This window comes from Cajanus cajan, chromosome 11 (genome assembly GCF_000230855.2).
Source record: "Cajanus cajan strain Asha chromosome 11, NIPB_CcT2T_4, whole genome shotgun sequence".
NCBI classification, from domain to species: domain Eukaryota; kingdom Viridiplantae; phylum Streptophyta; class Magnoliopsida; order Fabales; family Fabaceae; genus Cajanus; species Cajanus cajan.
Window position 1 is genome coordinate 32,833,716 of NC_138527.1, and position 22,008 is coordinate 32,855,723.

At 29.6% G+C, this 22,008-nt stretch overlaps 1 protein-coding gene and 1 long non-coding RNA gene across 2 annotated transcripts; one reads left to right on the forward strand and one right to left on the reverse strand.

The window, feature by feature from the left end:
• Positions 1-404: 404 nt before the first annotated feature.
• LOC145953277 (uncharacterized) lies at positions 405-3,397 on the reverse strand. The gene is made up of 2 exons (XR_014430817.1): positions 1,976-3,397; positions 405-590 (listed from the first exon to the last, which is right to left on the reverse strand). It is a non-coding gene; the product is annotated as an uncharacterized LOC145953277 (long non-coding RNA).
• A 13,113-nt stretch (positions 3,398-16,510) lies between these two features.
• Positions 16,511-19,324, forward strand: LOC109801508 (E3 ubiquitin-protein ligase WAVH1). The gene is made up of 2 exons (XM_020362592.3): positions 16,511-17,424; positions 17,527-19,324. The coding sequence occupies exons 1-2, from the start codon at positions 17,071-17,073 to the stop codon at positions 19,216-19,218; spliced, it is 2,046 nt and encodes a 681-aa protein (XP_020218181.1). The 5' UTR covers positions 16,511-17,070; the 3' UTR covers positions 19,219-19,324.
• The last annotated feature ends 2,684 nt before the right edge of the window (positions 19,325-22,008 follow it).

Sequence of the window (22,008 nt, forward strand, 5' to 3'; positions counted from 1 at the left end):
TCAAACATATTTATATTTTGTCATTTATAGACAATACGACTTGATTTAACCTCCATATCGCATCAACTAATGTCTTAGACAAAATTTAATATTTTACTTTACGAGTCAATTTCTCGATAAGAATCTTTCAATAATTAGGTTTGTAGAACACAACACAATATAACATCCTTACAATGGGATAAACAACTTTGAAAACAACGCATCTCTTGTAGTCCTAATTTAATCAATACAATTCAAACAAGCTTAACACAACTACTTTAATACTACACAACATACAACTCAAGTTACAACCTTAAGCAACTTAAGTATCCATATATGTAACGACCCACCCTAGGCCGTCACATCAAAACCAACTAAAATAAAATGATATAAAATAGAGAAAATAGAGCAAAAGCCAGCTACGCTAGAGTGTAAAATTTGTCTTCATAATATCAAACATAATTATATCAGAGTCAGTCTTAGTAAAATTATACAGTAATCCCATAATAACATCATATAAGACACCCTAGGTGCTGGTTAAGCTCTAAGCCTAGCTACTTCTCAAAGCAGCTACCAAAGACTTCTTGCTATCCCAAAGCCTCACACCTGATCTGCTCCCCCACAAAGTGAGATCATCACAGTCCAAACCACATGGAAACATAAGGGTTAGCACGTATAAAAACCAACCATAGTACAATAAAATGAAATATCATTAAACTATATATTCATCAACAATACATATCCATACCAAGGAAATGAACATTAAAATAGTTATTTCCATGCCAAATATAAACCAATCCAGAATCTAAGGTATACACATCCATACCAATGTATACATATTTAATAAAGAATCCATAACCAATGTATACAATCCATACCATATGTATACATATTCCACATCCAAAAACAAAGTCACACCACTGTATAATCCATGATGTAACCAACACATCCAAACCAAATGTTGGCCTCAACACCATCCAAACCAAGTGTTGATATGGTGAAACATGTCAGCAACCCATGTCCCACGCCTAACCTCTCATGGAAAATATACAGTTGGATTTACGTCGTCACGTAACCCTGGTGGAGCCACCTCATCCATCGGTATGACTCGGCCCAGACCCATACCGGTAGCAAATAGAATACTTAGAGGAGTACTTCAGAATCCACCAAACATCTGAAGTGGTTTTATTATATAATCTTTGGAAAGGTTCCATATTGGAATCCTCACCATGGGACTCCCATATTCCATATTTTCCCAAAGATTATACCCTGATCTCACTAAGAAATCTTCCAATCCATACCATAACCTTACTCCTCTGAGTTCTATTAGCTTTTCCAAACCACATGCACATAGCATATTTCATAATTACATACAACTTTTCCATAACCATGCCAAATCATTCACTAGAACAATCATATCTAGAGTTCTAGACCTCCTTTTTGGGTGATTCCAATGCCATTAGAAAGCTAACATCTAAGGCTACAACTTTCATGACAAAATCAAAATACTCATGAAAAGTACTATTCATGTGAATAGTAATAGTACTATGCACATGAACAGTAATTTCTGAAATCAATTCGTGACTGAATAGTAAACTCAAATTGAATAAATAGTAAATTCAAATTGAATGAATAGTAAATTGAATGAATAGTAAATTGGATGAATAGTAAATTGTGAAATCAGACAGAAATTCATGTGAATAGTAACTTTCACGACAGAAAACTTGAAAACCATGAAAATTCCTTCCAATTCATGAATCCAATCCAAATTACACGAAATTGAACCATTATAAAGCATAAACAATATCCAGAAACAACATTTTAAGCAATAAAATCAAGTTTTAACCATTAATTCATGCAAATCATGAAGAAATCATGAAAACCCTATCAAACCCCTTTTTCCTCAATCCATCTTTAATCAAGCTTAAATCATGAAATTAATATGATATTTCAAACCCATACATACTAGATTAAGTCTTATAAGTACTACCCTTACCTCAGAAACTTCAGAAATGCAAGATTTGGACAAACCCCCAAATTCCCAATTCAAACTTCAATCTCAATTTTCAAGGCTTTAGAGGCCAAATCTCCTGAAACTCCAGTTGTGAAGATTGATCCTGGCTTGATAAGCTTCCCAAATATGTCCTCAGCTTCCCTCCGGACCAGAGCCTTTCTCTCTCTACTTTCTCTCTCTAAAAACTGTCTCTGTCTGACAAATGAAATCCTCCGGTCCTAAGTCCCTATATATAGCCATTTTTCAAAATTTCCAAATTTCACCCTTAGCACCTATTCACCTCAAATATCCTATTCCTTGAAGTATTTCAACTCCCTAAGCTCTGAAACAACCTCAAATTCACTCAGAAAGACCAGATTTATCTTATGTTCCTATCCTTCGATCTCCTACCCATCTTATTCCTTTCCATGCAATACTCACAACTCACCACCATATGAAATGCAACATGTGTCAACACACAAACAAATATCACTTTCAGATATAGATGCTTGGAATAATGAGTTGCATGCCATAATACTTCACTTAACCAAGATGAGGAGGAAGGTGATCAGTCTTCTTCCCTCTTAATACTGGTTCAGTATAATGGTGTACAATGCATCATTCACCAAATTCATGCACACACATACCTATACAAACTATCAAAACATCAACCTCTCATCTCATACTATAAAATCACTATCATGCTTAAATAACTAATCAAAATCACATTAACATACAACATGCATAGAAGTAAGTACATTCCAAATCCACATAAATAACATATACATACATACATATATACTAAATAACTTAGTATTTTCCATGGTGTTACAATATACATCATTATAGTTCATTATACAAATAATTGGAATCATATAGCAACATACAACATGTGAAGAGTTTAACTATCACATACATATCCAACACTTAGTCAATTGTACAATAGCCTCTAACTCGTCCACACCAGATGTCAAACTACTTGTGTCTGTTGTGATTGAGATAGAGAGTTCTCATGTCAATCATAATTAGTATAACAAAACATATGTTCAAGCCATTTCAGGCAGAGAATCTCTATTTGACTCACGCTTGACATCATAACATTAGCTCTAAACAATGTCCATGCAAAGAGCTTTTGTCTTGATCATGCTTGATGCAACTCAATTAGGCTATGACATCACAAAGTCATAGAGCTCTAAAGGCATGCAGGCTCATGCCATTTAATCCACGTCCAACGTCACCAAGTAAGAAAGTTTTTCTCTAACCTATGCCTAGCACTACCAATCTCGCATTTGATGTTCGTGAAACAATGACCCTCTAGCCTACATCACACCTGACACCTTAAAGGTGGACAAGTCGCAATAGTGATTTATGCATTTGGTAAAATCACAAATTCGGCTCTCCAAACCTAAAATTGGTGAGTGTCCAACATGTAATGCCATATTTTGTAACTATGCAACATAACCATCTCATTTCCAACCAAAAACACAACATGAACCAATAGTTGACCAAATCATAAATTTATTTCAACATGTTATAAGGACCACCAAAACTCCAACTTCAAAATTCAATCTCGAAAATTCAACCAACACAACCACAATTCAATGAAATTCAAGTAACATATACCATCATAAATCATCAAGGAGTTAAGTTCTAACTTCTCTTACCTTTAAACCCACAAGAATTAATGAAAAAAAAAAAAAATGTATTTCTCTTGCCTCTGAAACTTTGAATCTCCAACCAGCCACCAAAATCACTCTCAAGGAAAAGAAAAAAAAAATTATGAAGTTGAAAGAGAATTTGTCCCCTCAATCTTCAAAGTCCTTCTCTCCAACTTTTCTCTAAACTTTTTAAAGAAATTAACTTATAAGATCCACTTCTTAAAAAATACTTTATATACGCTTCCCGTATAAGTTAAACTTGACCTCTTCTCAATACAATTCTTAACAACGAAAAACTCCTAAAAATTCTTAAATTCTTAAAATTTTTCAACAATTAAAAAATAAATCATACAAAAATAATTTTTTAAAATTAATAATTAATTCATAAAAATCACATTGTTACAACAACCACTTTTAATTTGGATACATTATATTGTTTTAATAGCCACTAGTGGGAAAAAAAAACCATGTCTCCATTTTTTTTGTTAAAAAGTAAAAAGTATTGTGTAGTTTTAAAAAAATGAAGGTGACGAGATGTATAGACAATTTTTTTACAAAGTGAAAGTTTATAATGAATCGAGAGATAAATATATACTAGTTTTAAAGATAATTAACAAAGATAATTAAATGGTACGATTGTCAATCAAATAGTAGATATAAAATAATATTTAATAAAAAATATATTCCTTTATATAATGATATAGATTATATATCAATTGTATACAACAAACATGTACAGCGAATAATGATGAGAGATTCATTGAAAGGTAAAAATATTAAGGGGGGTGTATTGGATTAGGATTTTAAAGGACTTTTTTAGTTAAAAAAAATCCTGCGGATTTTAAAAGACTTTGCAGGATTTTCATGACTTTTAAGATTTTGCAAGATTCTACAAGACTTAAAATCAGGATTTTAATGGATTCTGCAAGACTTTTAAATTAGGATTTTAATGGATTCTGTGGGATTTTGTGGAGTTTTGACATTTGATAAGATTTAAAAAAAATTATACATTCAAATTTAAAAAGAGTCAAAGATAAAAATAATAAATAAAAAAAATAATGTCTAGATAAATAATAATAATAATTCTCTATAATATTCTATCATCTTTTTATAGCATCCACTATCAATTGTAACAATTCATCGGAATCATCCTTAATCCAAGCTTCATAGTTTTCTTTCTCTTTTCATTTTTCTTTATTATTTCCTTGTGAATCTCCCATTTGAATTACTAAAACAATATATGTTAAAAAATAGTTATATAAATAATTACGGATAATAGACAAAATCAATAAAATTATATTATTATTTTTAGAAGCACACCATCATACAAGATCGAATATATTTTTGCTATCCAAATGGATCAAATACCTCAGTTATTATAAAAAAAAATGTAAAAACGGAAATATAGAAACATAAGATAATTTTTTATATAAAAAAATTAGTATATTCGATACTGAAAAAATATTTAGATATATAATTTTTTTTATATAAACAGAAGTATTTAGATATAGAGAATATATATATATATATATATATATATATATGATAATTTTTAACGATATTTATAAATATAAATTATTCTAACAAATATTTTAACAATATTTTCTTTTTTAAAAAATAAGTTAATGTAGGCATAAATCCTAAACCCTAAAAAATTAGATATTGCAATGTCTTATGTTAATTTTCTTTTTTTAAAATATAAAAAATCTTAATTTCATAATATAAAAATAAAAAAGAAAAATTCATAGTAAAAAAAATAAAATAATTGTTGAGTCATAAAAGGAGGAGGGATAAGAGTAACAAATTCAAGGGAAATAGAGAATTCGCAATTTTTATGCTAAGAGGGTTCTTCCCCCTACTAAGATCCATTTTTATCTCATTCTACTCACAAAAACCCTAACAAATTCATCTTTTATATATATATATATATATATATATTGTTGAGATTATGATATCAATTTCATCTTTCACCTTTTTCTTTTCTTAACGTGTGTCATAAAAAAAATTACCACTTAAAAGTTAAAATTTCAAGTATTTTTTTGTGTTATATAAAGGAACAAATTCAATTACATAGAATAAAATAAAGTAAGTGAATTAAAGAGAACGAACAGAAAAATAAAACAAGTCAATGACACTATCATTTACATATTAGAGTTTCACAAAATAGGAGAATGGTATGAGAATAGTATTATATATGAGCAATGAACAATAGTGTAGTATTATTAGTAGAGAAAAAATGGAGAAGACAGAAGCATAGAAAAAAAAGATGAAAAACTCACTTGAAAATTCTTAAAACACTTGAAAAATCATTTCAAACAATCCTTCAAAATCCGATGGGTTTGGATGAGATTGTTTTATGAATCTGGTATTTATAGATAACACTAGAAAGTCTTTCAAAATCCCTCTCACACAACAATCCTTTAAAATCCTTAAATTTTTGAATACCAATGGATTGTTTTTAAGTTGTAAAAAATCTCAAATGAATACCAGTGGATTTTAATGGACTCTTTAAAAAATCCTAAAAATCCAAATTGAATACCACTGGATTGTTTTTAAGTGACATAAAATCCTGATTGAATACCAATGGACTTTTTTACTCAAAAAAAGTCTTTTAAAATCCTACGAAATCCTAAACCAATACACCCCCTTAAGTATTGTGTAGTTTTAAAAAAATGAAGGTGACGAGATGTATAGACAATTTTTTTACAAAGTGAAAGTTTATAATGAATCGAGAGATAAATATATACTAGTTTTAAAGATAATTAACAAAGATAATTAAATGGTACGATTGTCAATCAAATAGTAGATATAAAATAATATTTAATAAAAAATATATTCCTTTATATAATGATATAGATTATATATCAATTGTATACAACAAACATGTACAGCGAATAATGATGAGAGATTAAGATTAGAAATTCATTGAAAGGTAAAAATATTAAACTTAATTGTATTTTTTATTTCATAAATATAACAATTTTTTTATTTCGTAAATGTAACAATTGTATAACTTTTGTTCATTTAAGAATATGAGAATTGAACATTTCACCTTATTACCACTAGTACTAATACTTAATCATTAAACCAAAAAGTACCTTTAATATATAAATGAATTTTTTAATACATATATCTCCAATAAAAATTAAAATTACACATACATTTATTACTACAAAATAAAAATGACATGTATGTAATATATTTTATTAATATTGTTGATAATTTTATTAGTATATTAACATATTATTATTTTCTAATATTTTAAAATTATATGATTTTTAAACATGCTTAAGTTATATAAATTACAAATTTTATTCATGTATCAAAAAATATATATATATATTATTAAATAAATAAATAAATATATTACTGATAATGATATTATTAATGATAAATTAATATTAATAATAGTATTTAATATTTATAAATAAATTAATAACTTAATAATTTAAATTGGTATATCCGTATATATTAATATACTTTTAAAATGAATATAAATATATACTAATTTACTGTACTAATATACTTATATTCTGTTACATGATGTATCAATATTTTTAATTAACTTTTTTTTTTATTTATATTTATCTCATATAATATATTTATTTTTGGTAAAATTATATTAATATATATAACTTATATGTAAATATAATAATATACTAATAATATTTAACTTAAACAAGTCAACAATGATATAATTTTAAAATATTATATTTAAATATATTATTAGATTTTAAATGTGAGAGATTAAAATTGTAAAATTGTAATACTTGGAGTTAAAATTACTCAATTGAGATTTGAAAGACCAAAATTAGACAATTACAATATTTAAGGAATAAAAATATAATTAAGTCTAAATAAATATGATAAATAAAAAATTGAACTAAACAGAATATTAAAATAAAATATTAGTAATTCATATTTAATATATAATAGTCAATTTTTTGTTAATTATTATTACTATTCAATTTGGATTTAAAAGTCATGTTTCTTCTTAAAAATGTTTTGATTAATATTATTTTTTTTAAAAGCAAAGAGTAATTTATTAATAAGATACTATTAATGAGAATAGCACACGATATAATTTTCAGTAGCAGTATTATCCCTTACATGTGTGAGTAACGAGGAAAAATATTTTAAAAAATTAAAAATTGTGCAAATAAAAAGATTTCAACTCATGAATTTTAATAAAATAAATATAAAAATATTTTTTTTTGTTTATGTTCCCGTACGAAACCTCCTCTAGAAGAATCTAGTGCCTTGTCCACAGCTATTACACGTACCATATTTAATGAGTTGATTAGTCACCAATCAGAAGGTTTATATGATTCGTTTTGTGATGATAAGCCGTGTTCCTTATACTCAGTGACTACACAAGTTATAATTAAGAGAAAATATTAAACTGAATAATTAAATATATAATATATATAAAAGTAATAATCAGTTATATTTTTATGCACAAAATATAATATTATATATATATAGTCATCCAAAAATTAATAATTTTTTCTTAATATTTGTCAAGTACATCTTACTAGTTACTTGAAATGGTAACTCTGGCATCAGAACAAAATTTTAACATCTAATAGCAGTCCGCTTCATTCTAATCCTAACCTGTTCTCATACACAGCATGATAATCGCAGTCCATCCACATGGAAATAAAAGAGTAAGTTAGAGTGCAATGATCAACCATACAAGCATAAAATAACTGCTATGCTACTCAATCATCGAGTCATAACTATTCTCATAGAGTCACCTCATATACTCTATCATACAACCATCATGCAATAAAACAATTCATGACAAATATCTATACATATCAATCATCTAATATATCATAATGGATTCACTTAAGAGATCTGTCTAACAAAAGAATATCTCATCTTATCGAAATCACCTCGACTGCATAAATTTACTTAATCGTTAGGAGATTGGTTAAATACAACTTATAATTAAAAGCAACTTATAATTAAAAGCATATATGCTTCATGTTAATAATATTTTAAATTTTATATATATATATCATGTTATAAATAAATTTGTTACAAAATATCGTTCACTCCATCAATCCAATAATTGAAAACGTACCTGAAATCAGATTCACGCACTCTGTTCGTTGAGAGAGACCAACAAATCAACACGCAGTGGAATGGATAACATAAGTTTGGTTTGGTTCAGCAAAATAATTCACCCGTTGATTTAACATTTTTCTATTTTAAGAAAATTCCACTTTATCAGATTCCATTTGTTCCTCCATTTTTGAAAACCAAATGATAAAATCAAAATTTTCATTAACTAGGGCAGATTCAGGCCACAGAAAAAAGTAAAACAATTTCTACTGCTTGGAACTTTGAAGGTCTTCTTCGCCTACCACACATGTATACCAATTATTTTATCTTGGTCACTAACAGTATCAATTATTGAAGAGCTAAGCTTGTAGTAAGAAAGCGTTCATTTTTATTTTTATTTTTTTATCTTACAATATACAATTTTTTGTGGAAAGTATATTTTGAATAGCATACATGTTGGGGTGACTAAATAAGTCACAATCATATGTTGGCCTGGTGACTTGTCAAAAATTGAGGAGTGGACCGAGTCGTGTTACGTATCCTAATCCGTCAGTTTGTTAGGCTAAATCATAAGTTAAGATAGGCTAGCTAGTTCATCTTTATTTATTTTTATTTATTTATTTATTATTTTTAATGTAAATTTATTTAAGTTATTTTAAATTTATTTTGCGTAGCATCTGTGATTTGATGCACAACAAATTTATTGTGTATTTGATTTATTTTATTATATGTAATTTAAAATTTATTATACAATAAATTTGCTAAAAGACTTATTAATATTATTATAATTACACATGTCTTCTATTATGTAACAAATTTGATATTTCTTATGTAATAAATTAAATTAAATCAAATCAATTGTAATTTGATATTTTTTTAATTATTCAAATACACTAATTTATATAGATTCTTTATATATTAAGAAAAAATATGTTAAAAGGATAAATCAAAATAAATATACAAAAAAAATTTATTTTTTATTTTAATTTTTTTGGTGGGTCAACACTTTTAAGAGAGATGAATCAAGGTTTTTAACCCATTTTTGTCTGGTGGACTGACTTGACCCGATCCTTTTTTGGCGGCAAAGGTCAAACTTAAACGAGTTGAACTGTCCTATTTTATCATCTCTAATACATGTTAAATTAAAGTGAACCATAGAAAAATTCTAATTTGTCTAAATCTCAAAATCTTACTTAGAATTACTATTTTTATTTTTAAAATGAACTAATACATAAGAGAGAGTTATACTATTGTACTTCTTAGTTATAAAAAAAACTATAAATTCTTAATTATATAAGGTTTTGTAAGCTTTATCTATTTTATAAGAAGTTTAAATTTATTGATTAAATTGATAAAAAAAATACTTGTTAAGAGTTATTAGAGATTATTTATTAACTTAACATCCATGCAATTTGATTTTATTACAATGAAAGATATCTTATTAGAGATGATAACGAGGCGGAATAAGTATGTATGTTAATATTTTTGTCTTTGTTCCTAAGTTCATACTTTAGACTGTTTTTTATCTCCATACTCGAAGAATATGAAATATGTATCTCATTTTTGTCCTCACTAGATATCAAGTATACATGTATTCGTCTATAAGTTAAATAAATATTTTTTACAAAAAATTATACTAAAAAAATTAAAACAAAAATTAATAATTATAAATTTACATTAATTAAGTTTTATCTAATATAAATTTAAAATATAATATAAATTACATGAGTCTCAAGTAAATTTTAAAATAGATAAATTAAAATTATAAAAATTTCAAGTAAGAACAAGTACAGAAATAAATATGAGACAAATAAATAAATATATATATTTTATCTCTATACCCGATTTTATTAATCTAATATTACCCATATAAGTGTTAACTCAAATTTAATATTCTTTTATTAAAATTGAGACAGATCAGAGTACTATCTAAACATTAGAGTCTATTTGCCATTCGCATACCTTTTGGTGATCCTCATATTCTGCACTTGGATCACACTTAAAAAGAAGAAAAATCTTTACTTTTATCATTAGTGGCTACAATTCCATAAATAAACTACTGTTTAGCACAGAATAACTTAATAGTTTAGAGAATATATGTTTGAACAGAGGGGGAAGTACAAGACTGTTTCTTATATCCTCCGAATTTGGAACGGAAACACGGTCTGAAATTTTAAAATGTTAATATTTTATAATAAATTTATTATTAAATAATTATTTAATTTAATATTTTATAATTTAAGTTAATTTTTTAAACTTTCATAATATATTTCGGACAATTCAGTCGGGATGAAGAATTTTTCTTTCTTTTACTTCACCTTTTCAAGCCTCAAGACGCATATAATTGATTGAGAAAATGACAGTGACATACAACTCAAAGAGTTCTTTGAAAAAGATATTTGATTCTATGTAATCTCTTTGGACTATGTTAATTCTATCAATTCAAATGTGCTATTCATTATTTAAATTAAACATAATTTCCCATAACCTACTATGATCATTTCTTTTAATATGAATTACCATCTCACCATATACATATGGACACTAGACATTGATGAATCATTTATTTTATTATTTATTTCTTTGTATCAACGTTTAACTGTTCAAAAGATACAAACAAGAAATGTAACAGATAACTGAGGAAAAACAGAGGAGGGAGCAGTGCAGTGGTGATATAAATAGCTATAAGTAATTATTCATAGCTATAGCTACACTATACCCTTTAGATTAGACATCATGCATGCAGAACAGTGGAAGGTAAAGATGATGAGGAAGGAGAAAGGATTTGAATAAAATAAAAAAAAAATAAAAAAAAAAATTATGATGACGGTGATGAGAATAACTTTATAGGGAAATCTGAGTGTGAACTTTACAGAGAGAGGCAACCTGCCCCCTTAGACTTGGCTTTTCACGAGCATAAGCATTAAGCAACTCTGCATTTTCTTAAAATGTGTTAAGCACCTGAACACCTGAACCTTTCAGACTTCATCACTACTATATTCGTGAAATGTCAACACAAAATCACTCACTTTATTTTTCCTTTTCTAATTTCTAGAAACTACTTTTTTCATACCGTTTTTATCACCTCTTTCTCTTTCACGTAAATATTCGAATTTTCCTTCGTTTTTATAAAATCGTTATCAAGGAAATGAGGGGAAAAAATTAATTAAATATTCTTTTTAAATGATTTCTTTATGCAAAAAAAAATTCAATTAATTGTAATCAATTTCTTCTTTTCACATTTAAAGATTTTAATGATCTATCAATACTATTAATTATTTAACTTGTTAAAATATACATAAAATTAAAAGAAAATATTTGGAGTAAACTGTTCACTACTAGTTAGAATATTACAACTTCTTATAAAATACCTAAAGAATTCAAGGGTATAATTGAAAAGAAATAATATAACCTTAAAATTTAAAAATGACATGAAAAAAGGGACAATATTTTTTTTAAATGTGATACTAAAAAGAAATGAATAAAGTATTTAACAAAATGTGTTTTTTTATTATTGTTTATTATAGAGAGGAGAGAGTAATTACTAGTATTATAGGTTAGATCAGATCAAATTTTGAATATATAAATTAAATTTATTTTATAAAATTAAAATTTGGTATATTATTTGTCAAATTTTTTAATAGGTTTTATCTTTTTTAAAGTTTGACCTAACCTATTAATTTATTTCAAATTTTATTATATATTAATAATATTAATAGGTTAATAAACTTTATTTTTAAAAGTCAACAAATTTATTTTTAAATATGTCATTGCGAATTAATTTTTAATCTGTATGATAAAATATAGTTTGCTCAATGCTACTAAAATTTAAATTTTAAAATGTATACAATGTCATAAAAAAGAAAAAACATGAATCATTTTTTATTAGAAGAACAATTCATGCACAATCATATATGTTAGCATATATTCACACACATACTATAAACCTATAAATCTATAATGAAAAAGAATAATCATATAAAAAAATATTTTAAATATTTTATATATCTTATTTGATATGTTCTAAATAATCAATTCATATTTTAATTAACAGAAAAAGTTATGATAATAATTTACAAACTAAAAAATACTCATTATACATGAGGTGATATAAAGGGTACCATTACATATACAAAAAGGAAATAAATAAAATTATTTTTTTAAAGAGATCAAGTTATAAATTTCCTATTTAAGACCAAGTGCATTCTCATCCTTATTTATATTACACTTAATATTATAGATATTTTAAAGTGTGTAACATTTAAATTGAGTTTTTATTATTTTATTTAGATAAATAAATTAATTTATCAAGTTTTTAATAAATTTTTCTATAAGCATAAACCAGCGGTAGGGGTTGATCCACGCTTAAGCAAGGTCAGGGATTCGAATCCTGTCTTGTATATGCAGTCGCGTTAAATCTTGGGGCCAGCTATCCCACCCTTTGAGGTGCCTCCAACTTAGCGAGGAGATTAGTCACTACTGTCGGCGGTGAATACTCCAGGGACGAACAAAAAAAAAAGTTAAACTTTAAATAAATTATATCATAACTCTTTACTTAAGGTTTCTTATATTCTTATCTACTCAAAAAAGTCATCTTCAATGAAAGTTATACAAGACTTATATCAGGAAGGAGTTTGAAGAGTTTAAAGGTGAACTTTATTGTCAAACAATGTTAGGTTATATTTTTTTTATTACAAAAAACATTTAAATTAAGACAAAACACAATTCTATGTAAAGTTAAAATCAACTATCAAATTTCAACCTTTTAAACCTTGTTTAGATATAAATTATAATATTTTTTAGAAGTTATCTATTAAATTTTTTTTTATAAATATTTTATTATGAGTTAATTTTTTATTTACGTGATAAAATATAGTTTGCTTATTGTTATTAAAATTAAAATTTTAAAATATATACAATGTCACAAAGAGGAAAAAAAGTGAATCATTTTCTTTTAAAAGAATAATTCATGTGCAATCATGTATATTACATATATTTATGCACACGCTATAAGCCTATAAATCTATAATAAAAAAGAATAATCATATAAAAATTATTTTAAATATTTTCTATATATTATTTGATATGTTCTAAATAATTGATTCATATTTTAACAAATTAAAATAGTTATGATAATAATTCACTAACTAAAAAAGTACTCATTATATATTAGGTGATATGAGAGGTACCCATACATGTGTAATAGGAAATAAATGAAATTATTTTCTATTAGATAAATGGGCCTAACAATTTTTCTTTATAAGCCTAAGTCTATCATTGTTAAATAAGTAGACATTTTTAAAAGTATAAGCCTGATTTTTTTTATTAAATAGATCAAGTCAAATTAAACTTTAAAAAAATCAGGTTATAATCATTTTGTTTAAGACCTGGTACATTTCAATCATTACTAGTGTCGTACTTTATTTGTAAAGTTTTTTTAAGATGTGTGACATGCAAATTAAGTTTTTATTATATTATTTAGATAAATAAGTTAATTTATCATGCATAACAATTTTTTTTTATATATATAAGTATAAGCCAATCATTTTAAATAAATTGACTGTTTTACAAATTTAAGAACTAACATTTATATTAAATAGGTTAAACTTTAAATAAATTATGTCATAAAATCTTATTTAAGATTTAACATGTTCTTATTTCTACTAAAAAAAAAAAACTTTATGCAAAACTTACACAAGGAAGGAATTTGAACTTTTGAAGAGTTTAAAGGTGAACTATTATTGTTAAACAATGTTAGGTTACATGTTTTTATTAAAAAAAATTTAAATTAAAACAAAACATAATTATATGTAAAGTTAAAATCAACCATCAAATTCCAATCTTTCAAAGTTTGCTTAGATATAAATTAGAAATTCTTTTAAGAATTTATCTATTAAAAAATTATTTTATAAAATTCTATAAAAAATACTTTTATCTTATATGCAAACACATAATTAATTTAATTTAATCTATTCTACTGCACTAATTCTAGTTAACAATATATATACAAATTTAATCTATATATATATATCAAGTAAGAAATTTCATTAAATTTTTTTATAAAAATATATTATTTAAAAAATGACGCATTTGTTTTCGACAGTTCCGTACCATAAAATAAAAACCAGCTACGTTTCTGTAGATATGCTTTTATAAACTACGTACAGTTTTGGTAATGTCAACGACTTTTCACTGTGAATAATTGTCAACTTTCTCGTAATAATTTTAAATGTTATTATTTATTAATATTTTAACCTCTTTAATATAAAGATGTTTATTATATATAATTAAATTTATCATATATTATATTTAAATATATAAATTATATTTGAAATTTATTTAAATAGATATTTTAAATAAATAAATTTTAATTTTAATTTATGATAAATTGTAATAATTTTTTTTATTTATTGATAATTTATTTAAAATATTAAATTTAATTTATAAATAATTATGATAAATAAAATAAAATTTTAAAAAACCTCTATAAATTCCTTTGTTAAGTAAAAATTTTTAAAAATATTTTCATGTTAAAAATATTCTTATGTTATTTAATATATGAGGATTGATTATCATAAGAATAATATATAAAAAAAATTAATGAATATTTTTTTTAATGAAAATCATTATAAAAATATATTGATGATATAGAACAGAGGATTTTTAATATATTTGTATTTTACTTTTATTCTTAAGATAATGATTAACAAAAGTATTTTATGATTATACACTAATTTGGGCAGCTACATTAAAGGTTGAGTGGAAACTATTTTTGTTCCACTCCATATCAGGTCTAAAAAAGGATTTGAAATATGTACATGTACTGGTGGTCTCTATTAGACTTGAGGGGTACAACACAAATCTTGGTTGTCTAGTAATCTGGAATATGATATTTCTATATTACGGTTAACCAAGTCACATTTTTTGTAATATGAATTGCACTTCTGGTACCATTAAATAAATAAAATATCTTTTGCTGCTTAAAAAAAAAAAAAATATCAGGTCGAATCCCAAGTTGGGTTTAGATCACTGCCAAATAGGCAATAGCATCGATGGATGATTGACCTCACTTACAATATCAATTACCCTTTGTTTTGGCAGCTTATATTTACTTCTTTGAAAGGTATTTTGATCCTTATCTGTGAGTCCCAATAAATGAACAAGTGCGTATAGTTATGTGTCGTTAAGACTTGCCCCAATCGGTAAATGTCATTAATAGCGTGCCTAAACCAACTTTGTGCCATAAGGAGTTCTAACGAGACTAGTTGATAATTATCCTCATCAATAATCCCATTATCGTTGATGTAAAAAAAGATAAGGTGGGCAAACAAGGTAGTTCAAGCATTTGTATTTGAATATATGGACACAAAAAAAGTGTTGATAACGTTGGTGGTGGGTCATTTACTACAGTGTTTAGGTTGGGCATTTCATTGGGATCGATGAGCAAATTAAAAAAGACAAAAAATGATATGCCCCAACCATTGGCCGTTATTCTATTCTATTCAATTGAATGACTAGAGCCTTAATTAATAATTATAGTTATGGTAACTAATGAGTGCAGAGGTAGAATGACGAATTTACCCTTATGTGGAGAAGGACTGGTCTATGTCCTGAACATCACAATTTCCCACACCATTAATATGAATCGGCAACGAAATGGAGCCCACTACAGACGAACCAGATTATAGGTATCAAAGTTGGCTCAGCTACTTAATGCCGAATCACAGTACATCCAGCTCAACCAAGCAATTAATAAATTTTTTAAAATGGGGATTTTGGGTTTGTGGGAAAAGGGAAAAGTGACGAAGATTAAGGCGAAAGGGATGAATGAGAGTAACCATGAATGAAGCTCTGCGTGCAAAGGCAGAGATGCAGACGGTTCTCGACCTCACACTGTTGCATGGGTCGGTGACCAATGACCATAATGTGGGAATGAGACACTGATGCACAATTCCAAGAAAGGCGTTGACTTGTTACTGTAGTTAGCAACCTCCACTTGCCAGTTACCATGTTAATCCCGAGACCACCCCTTTTCACTTTACCCGGATAATAATATTCCCAACTAAGGGAAAACCTTGTGTCTTTCTACCATTTAACGTGCTTCTCATATTATTATATACTTACACCCTTTCAAATTGGAACCAACAGCTAAGGCTTTTCTCACCCCTCCAAACACAAAATTAGAAAATACACCTAGGTCAAGACTCAAGACATAGATAAATACGCGGTGGGGAACCCAAATAGAAAGAAAGAAAAGAGGAACATGAAAAGCTTTTCTCAATCTAATCCATTTCTTCTCCTCCTTTCCCCTTTCTAATCACTTTCTAAACCACAATCCATTCATCACCCAAATTCCTAAAGAGTGTCAAAATGGTTACTGGGTGGAGAAGAGCTTTCTGCACATCCATCCCCAAAGACAGAGAACCCAAAGTGTTGACAGATAAACAACAGCATTGCGAGAACAATAACACCACCACCAATCACAGCCCCAAAATCAGTTCCAAGTTTGGATTTTTCTCAAACCCCTCAACACCCCGGTGCGACTCCCAATCCCAACCTGCTTCAACCCCATCTTTACGATGTCGAACCACTTGTTCTGTCCCAAACAGCCCAAAACTTCAATGCAAAACAAAGACTTCAAGGCTCTTCCATAACTCCAATCCCTCATCCCCCAAATCACCATCCAGTTTCTCACTTCTCAAAGCCACTCTTCGCCTATCCAAAGTAAGCAACCAAAGTGTGTTTGGATGTTATTTTAAAACATTAACAATTATAAAGTGATTCCTTATTGCTAATGGTTGAATTATGCTGCTTACTTCTGTGCAGAGTCGATGTGGGATCTGTATGCAGAGCGTGAGAAGTGGACAAGGAACTGCAATTTTCACAGCGGAATGCTCTCACACGTTCCACTTCCCTTGCATAGTGAAGAAGCACCCGATTCTAACGTGTCCCGTCTGCAACACTAGCTGGAAGGAACATCCGGTGCTCTCACTCCACAACGAGAATACCAACAAGAGAAGCTTCAAGGTCTACAACGACGACGAGCCTCTCATGTCTCCAACTTCCCTATCTCGCTTCAACCCTATTCCCGAGTCCGAAAACGAAGAAGATGAAGAAGATAACATTAACACCGAGTTTCAAGGCTTCAACGTCAATCCACTTCCCAATTTACAATCCTCGCCGGTAATCAGAAGAAACCTCGAGCTATCGTTGCTGCCGGAGGCAGCCATTATCGCCGCCAACAGAAACTACGAGACATACGTCGTCGTTTTGAAGATGAAACCGCCGCACACACCGAAGCCCGCGCGTCGCGCTCCAATTGACCTCGTGGCTGTTCTCGACGTCGGCGCCGCCATGTCCGGCCATAAACTCCGCCTCATGAAAAACTACATGCGGCAAGTGATATCCTCACTCCGCCCAACCGATCGTCTCTCCATCGTCGCATTCTCCGCCGGATCCAAGCGGCTGCTCCCGCTGAGGCGGATGACCGGCGGCGGCCAGCGGTCCGCGCGTCGCGTCGTAGACGCGCTCGCCGCCATCGACCAAGCCAGAGAAGGCGCGCCGGTGAAGAGCGACGCCGTGAAAAAGGCCGCGAAGGTGCTCGAGGACCGCCGCGAGAATAACGCCGTCGCCAGCATTGTCGTCTTGTCCGATATCCACGAATCACGCGCGGGGGAATCCATTCACAAGCATAAACCCTTGCACGTTTCCACCACGCGCCTCGCGCATCTAGAAGTCCCGGTGCACACGGTTCGTCTGGGCGATTGCTCTCACGCGCCCTCCGACGAAGCGCTCGCGAAATTCGTGCGGGGTTTGTTGAGCGTGGTGGCGCAGGACGTTAGGATTCAGATTGAGGTGGTGTCGCGATCGGGCGCTGCTGAGATTGCTGGAGTTTATTCCGTATCGGGTCGACCCGTTTCTCTCGGGTGGGGTTGGATCCGGATCGGGGATTTCTACGCGGAGGAGGAGAGGGAATTGCTGGTGGAAGTGAAAGTGCCCGCCGCTTCCGCTGGGTCCCACCACGTTCTTACCGTACGATCATCTTACCGGGACCCACTCACTCGAGAGGCTTTGAATCCCGTGGAGCAAGCAATGCTCATTCCTCGTCCCCACGCCGTACGATCCTCGTGCGCTAAGATCGAACGCTTGCGGAACCTCCACGTCAGCACGCGAGCCGTGGCTGAGTCGAGCCGGCTCGCCGAACATAACGACTTTTCTGGCGCTCATCACTTGCTTTCATCGGCTCGAGCGCTTCTAATGCAATCGAGTAAGCCGGATGGGGAGTTCCTGCGCTGGCTCGAAGCCGAGCAAGCTGAGCTTCAGCGGCGCAGGCCCAGGCCCAGGCCCAGGCAAGCGCAGGCGCCTGGGAATAATAGTACTCGCGCTGAAGAGAAGGTGGAGCCGCTGACGCCGACTTCGGCTTGGCGCGCCGCTGAGAGGCTGGCGAAAGTGGCTATCATGAGGAAGTCTATGAACAGAGTTAGTGACTTGCATGGGTTTGAGAATGCCAGATTTTAGTTGTCATTTTTATTTTTATTTTTATTTTTATTTTTAAAATATGATATTTTATTTTGTATAGATAAAAAAAAATTATTAATAGAGAATTGTTTTTTAGAGAGAAAAATGGTGGGCCAGGTAATGATATAGGACAATGGGTAGCAGACGGCTAGAGTCTTTCTGGGTAAGAAAGGAAGCGATAGTGATAGCGAAGTGAACCCACATGAGTTTCTCCTCTTTTGTCTTTTTTTATCTTCCTCTTAAAATTTTCGAAAATTCTAAACTTCATGTATGCTAATAATCACATGGATCCAAAGTGAATAAAAAAAGAAATTTAAAAAATAGGTGCTTATTTGTTCTGGAAGACCTATTAATAATGGACTCAGTTGGTGGGTCTTATCTATAGAATGGGATAAAATTAATAGTACAGTTTGTTTGTTTGCATGAGCTGTTACCTGTTAGGTCTGTTCATAAGTTAAAGAAGCTCAAGGTTGGGCTGGTACTTGTTACTTATTACATATCAAGACAAAGGATGATGCCATGCAAGTGCTTCAGCTTTACTTAACTTGCCCTTTTTTGGCATTAATCCTTCCTCTTGCTTTTGAGAATTTTAGGATGGAGTTGGTTGGTTTTCCAAATTCTGTCCAAAGACAATGCATGTGAGATTTTGTTCGGTAATCTGACGCTAGCTCTATCGAATCTTCACTACTATTTCCAGGATTATTTCTGAACAAAATAAATCTAATGCGTTACTTTGAAATTTAACTTTTAATTAGCCAAGAAAATTTAAATTTGTTTATTAAGTTAGAAATGTTGGTTGAACCGTGTTATGACCGTGTCTTTTCTTCAGATCGTTGCTTTTAATTTCTTTTTTTCTTTGGAGAAAAATTGTATTTATTAATAGTACGAGATATGAAAATGGAGCACATCACCGGTGTCTAGATGCTCTAAGTGGTTCAAATATCCCTGATTGCAATTGAAAGCTAAAGAAGAGAAGCAAGTGCATGCATTAGTCTCTTTGTATGATGATTTTTGTGAAATTAAAGGTTGTGTCTGGTTTAGAAAAGAAAATGAAGAATAAGAAAAGAGTAGAAAATATTAAAATAAGATATTTTGTGGATTGTTTGTAAGGAAAGAAAGAGAAATTAAAAAAAAAAAAAAGATATTTGTATAAGATGACATGTCTCTAAATAAATAATAAGATAAAATACCTTACATAAAAAATGATAATCTTTAGAAAATTAATCTTTATATGTTATAATTGAAATAATTTGGCAAACAAATTCCGGATGAATGAAAACGGTGTTTAGATTTACCATAGTGCTAGCACACTAGGTGGTGGGGTTTTGCTTCCATGGTGCCAAACAAGTACTTCCAAAACGCAAAGTTGTGTTTTGCAAGTAGGATCATGACGGTGCCATGCCAAACAAACACTTCCAAAATGCTAAGTTATGGAGCGCATGACGTGCTTTTGTAAACTGCAAGAGAGTATAATTATTTTTCCAATCCTTACAAAATGAAACACTTGCTTGGCGAATTCAAAGAAAAGTTTCCAAGCAGGTCCACTCTCGTGGGAAAAAAAAAGTGACATACACATAGGGAATCTAATTTATATGCACTATTATACGCTCTCATTATGTGCTTTATAATTTTATCAATTAAGTTACATGGAAGATACATTTTTCTATTTCATAGTTTGCTTACATGTACCATAACTTTACAACGAAAATGCTTTCCTGGTTATCTAGTTTGGCTTGTTGTGGCCAGTGCCACGTGTAAAAACTTTATCTTTTTGAAGAAAAGGAATAGAAACAAACAAATCATAAGATGGTGCGTCAAATCATCAATGTTATTCTGTCAGCAACGAATTTATGTTAGTGAATTGATATACGATTTTTGGGATCCCAGATCCCAAAAAATCTATATATGTTAATTTCACTAATGTGCAGAAGTAATTATATTTTTAGTTTTCATATTTAAAATTATATGAAATGTTAGTCACTTTAATTCTAATTATTGTTATGTAATTTTATGAATAAAAATGCTATATAGATAAAATTTTTAGAACATAAAAGTAAGTGTAACTCACACTAACGTAAGTATATCACTCTTCCTTTTCTATGTGCACTTTTTACTTGTAGAATAAAAATCCACGTATTGACCATTTTTAATTGGGTGTCTGCATGGACTCAATAATTGGACCCACGAACTCTTAATATGAAAACGATCATTACCCCCTTGAGCATTTACTTGTGCATGTTTTAACTTGAGAGAGTATCCACATTAAGCAAGGTAAAAAAAAATAAAATGCATCTCTAACACATCAACATCCTTATCTTAAACGAATATCTTATCCTATAGAAGACATTATTATACACTATAGCCTTTTATTCACCTTGTTGTCATGGCCCTGCTCAACATTCCCATCATTAGTTCACAGGCTACTGGTTCTAGCTAAGAGAAACACACTAATTATCGTTATAAAATAGAGTGAACTTATTATTTATTTATATTGGGTTTAACCATAAAGTATTGCTGCTCTATATATTATTTTAGTGAAATCAAGTTCCACTCTAGGGTGCAACAAAGTTGGAGTATGCTATGACTCGTCACAAAGTGGTAAAAGATGAGAAGAGAGAAGAGGTTCTAGACATGAAGCCTAAATATGCGTGAAATGGAGAAAAGGGTGTGAGAAAGTTGACCATGAACTTTAGGTTCTAAGAGGTCCCCTTCAATGCACTCACTCTTAATTTTACTATTTTTTTTTTCTATGTAACATAATTTTAGTCTTTTGGCTGAACCAGAACCAGT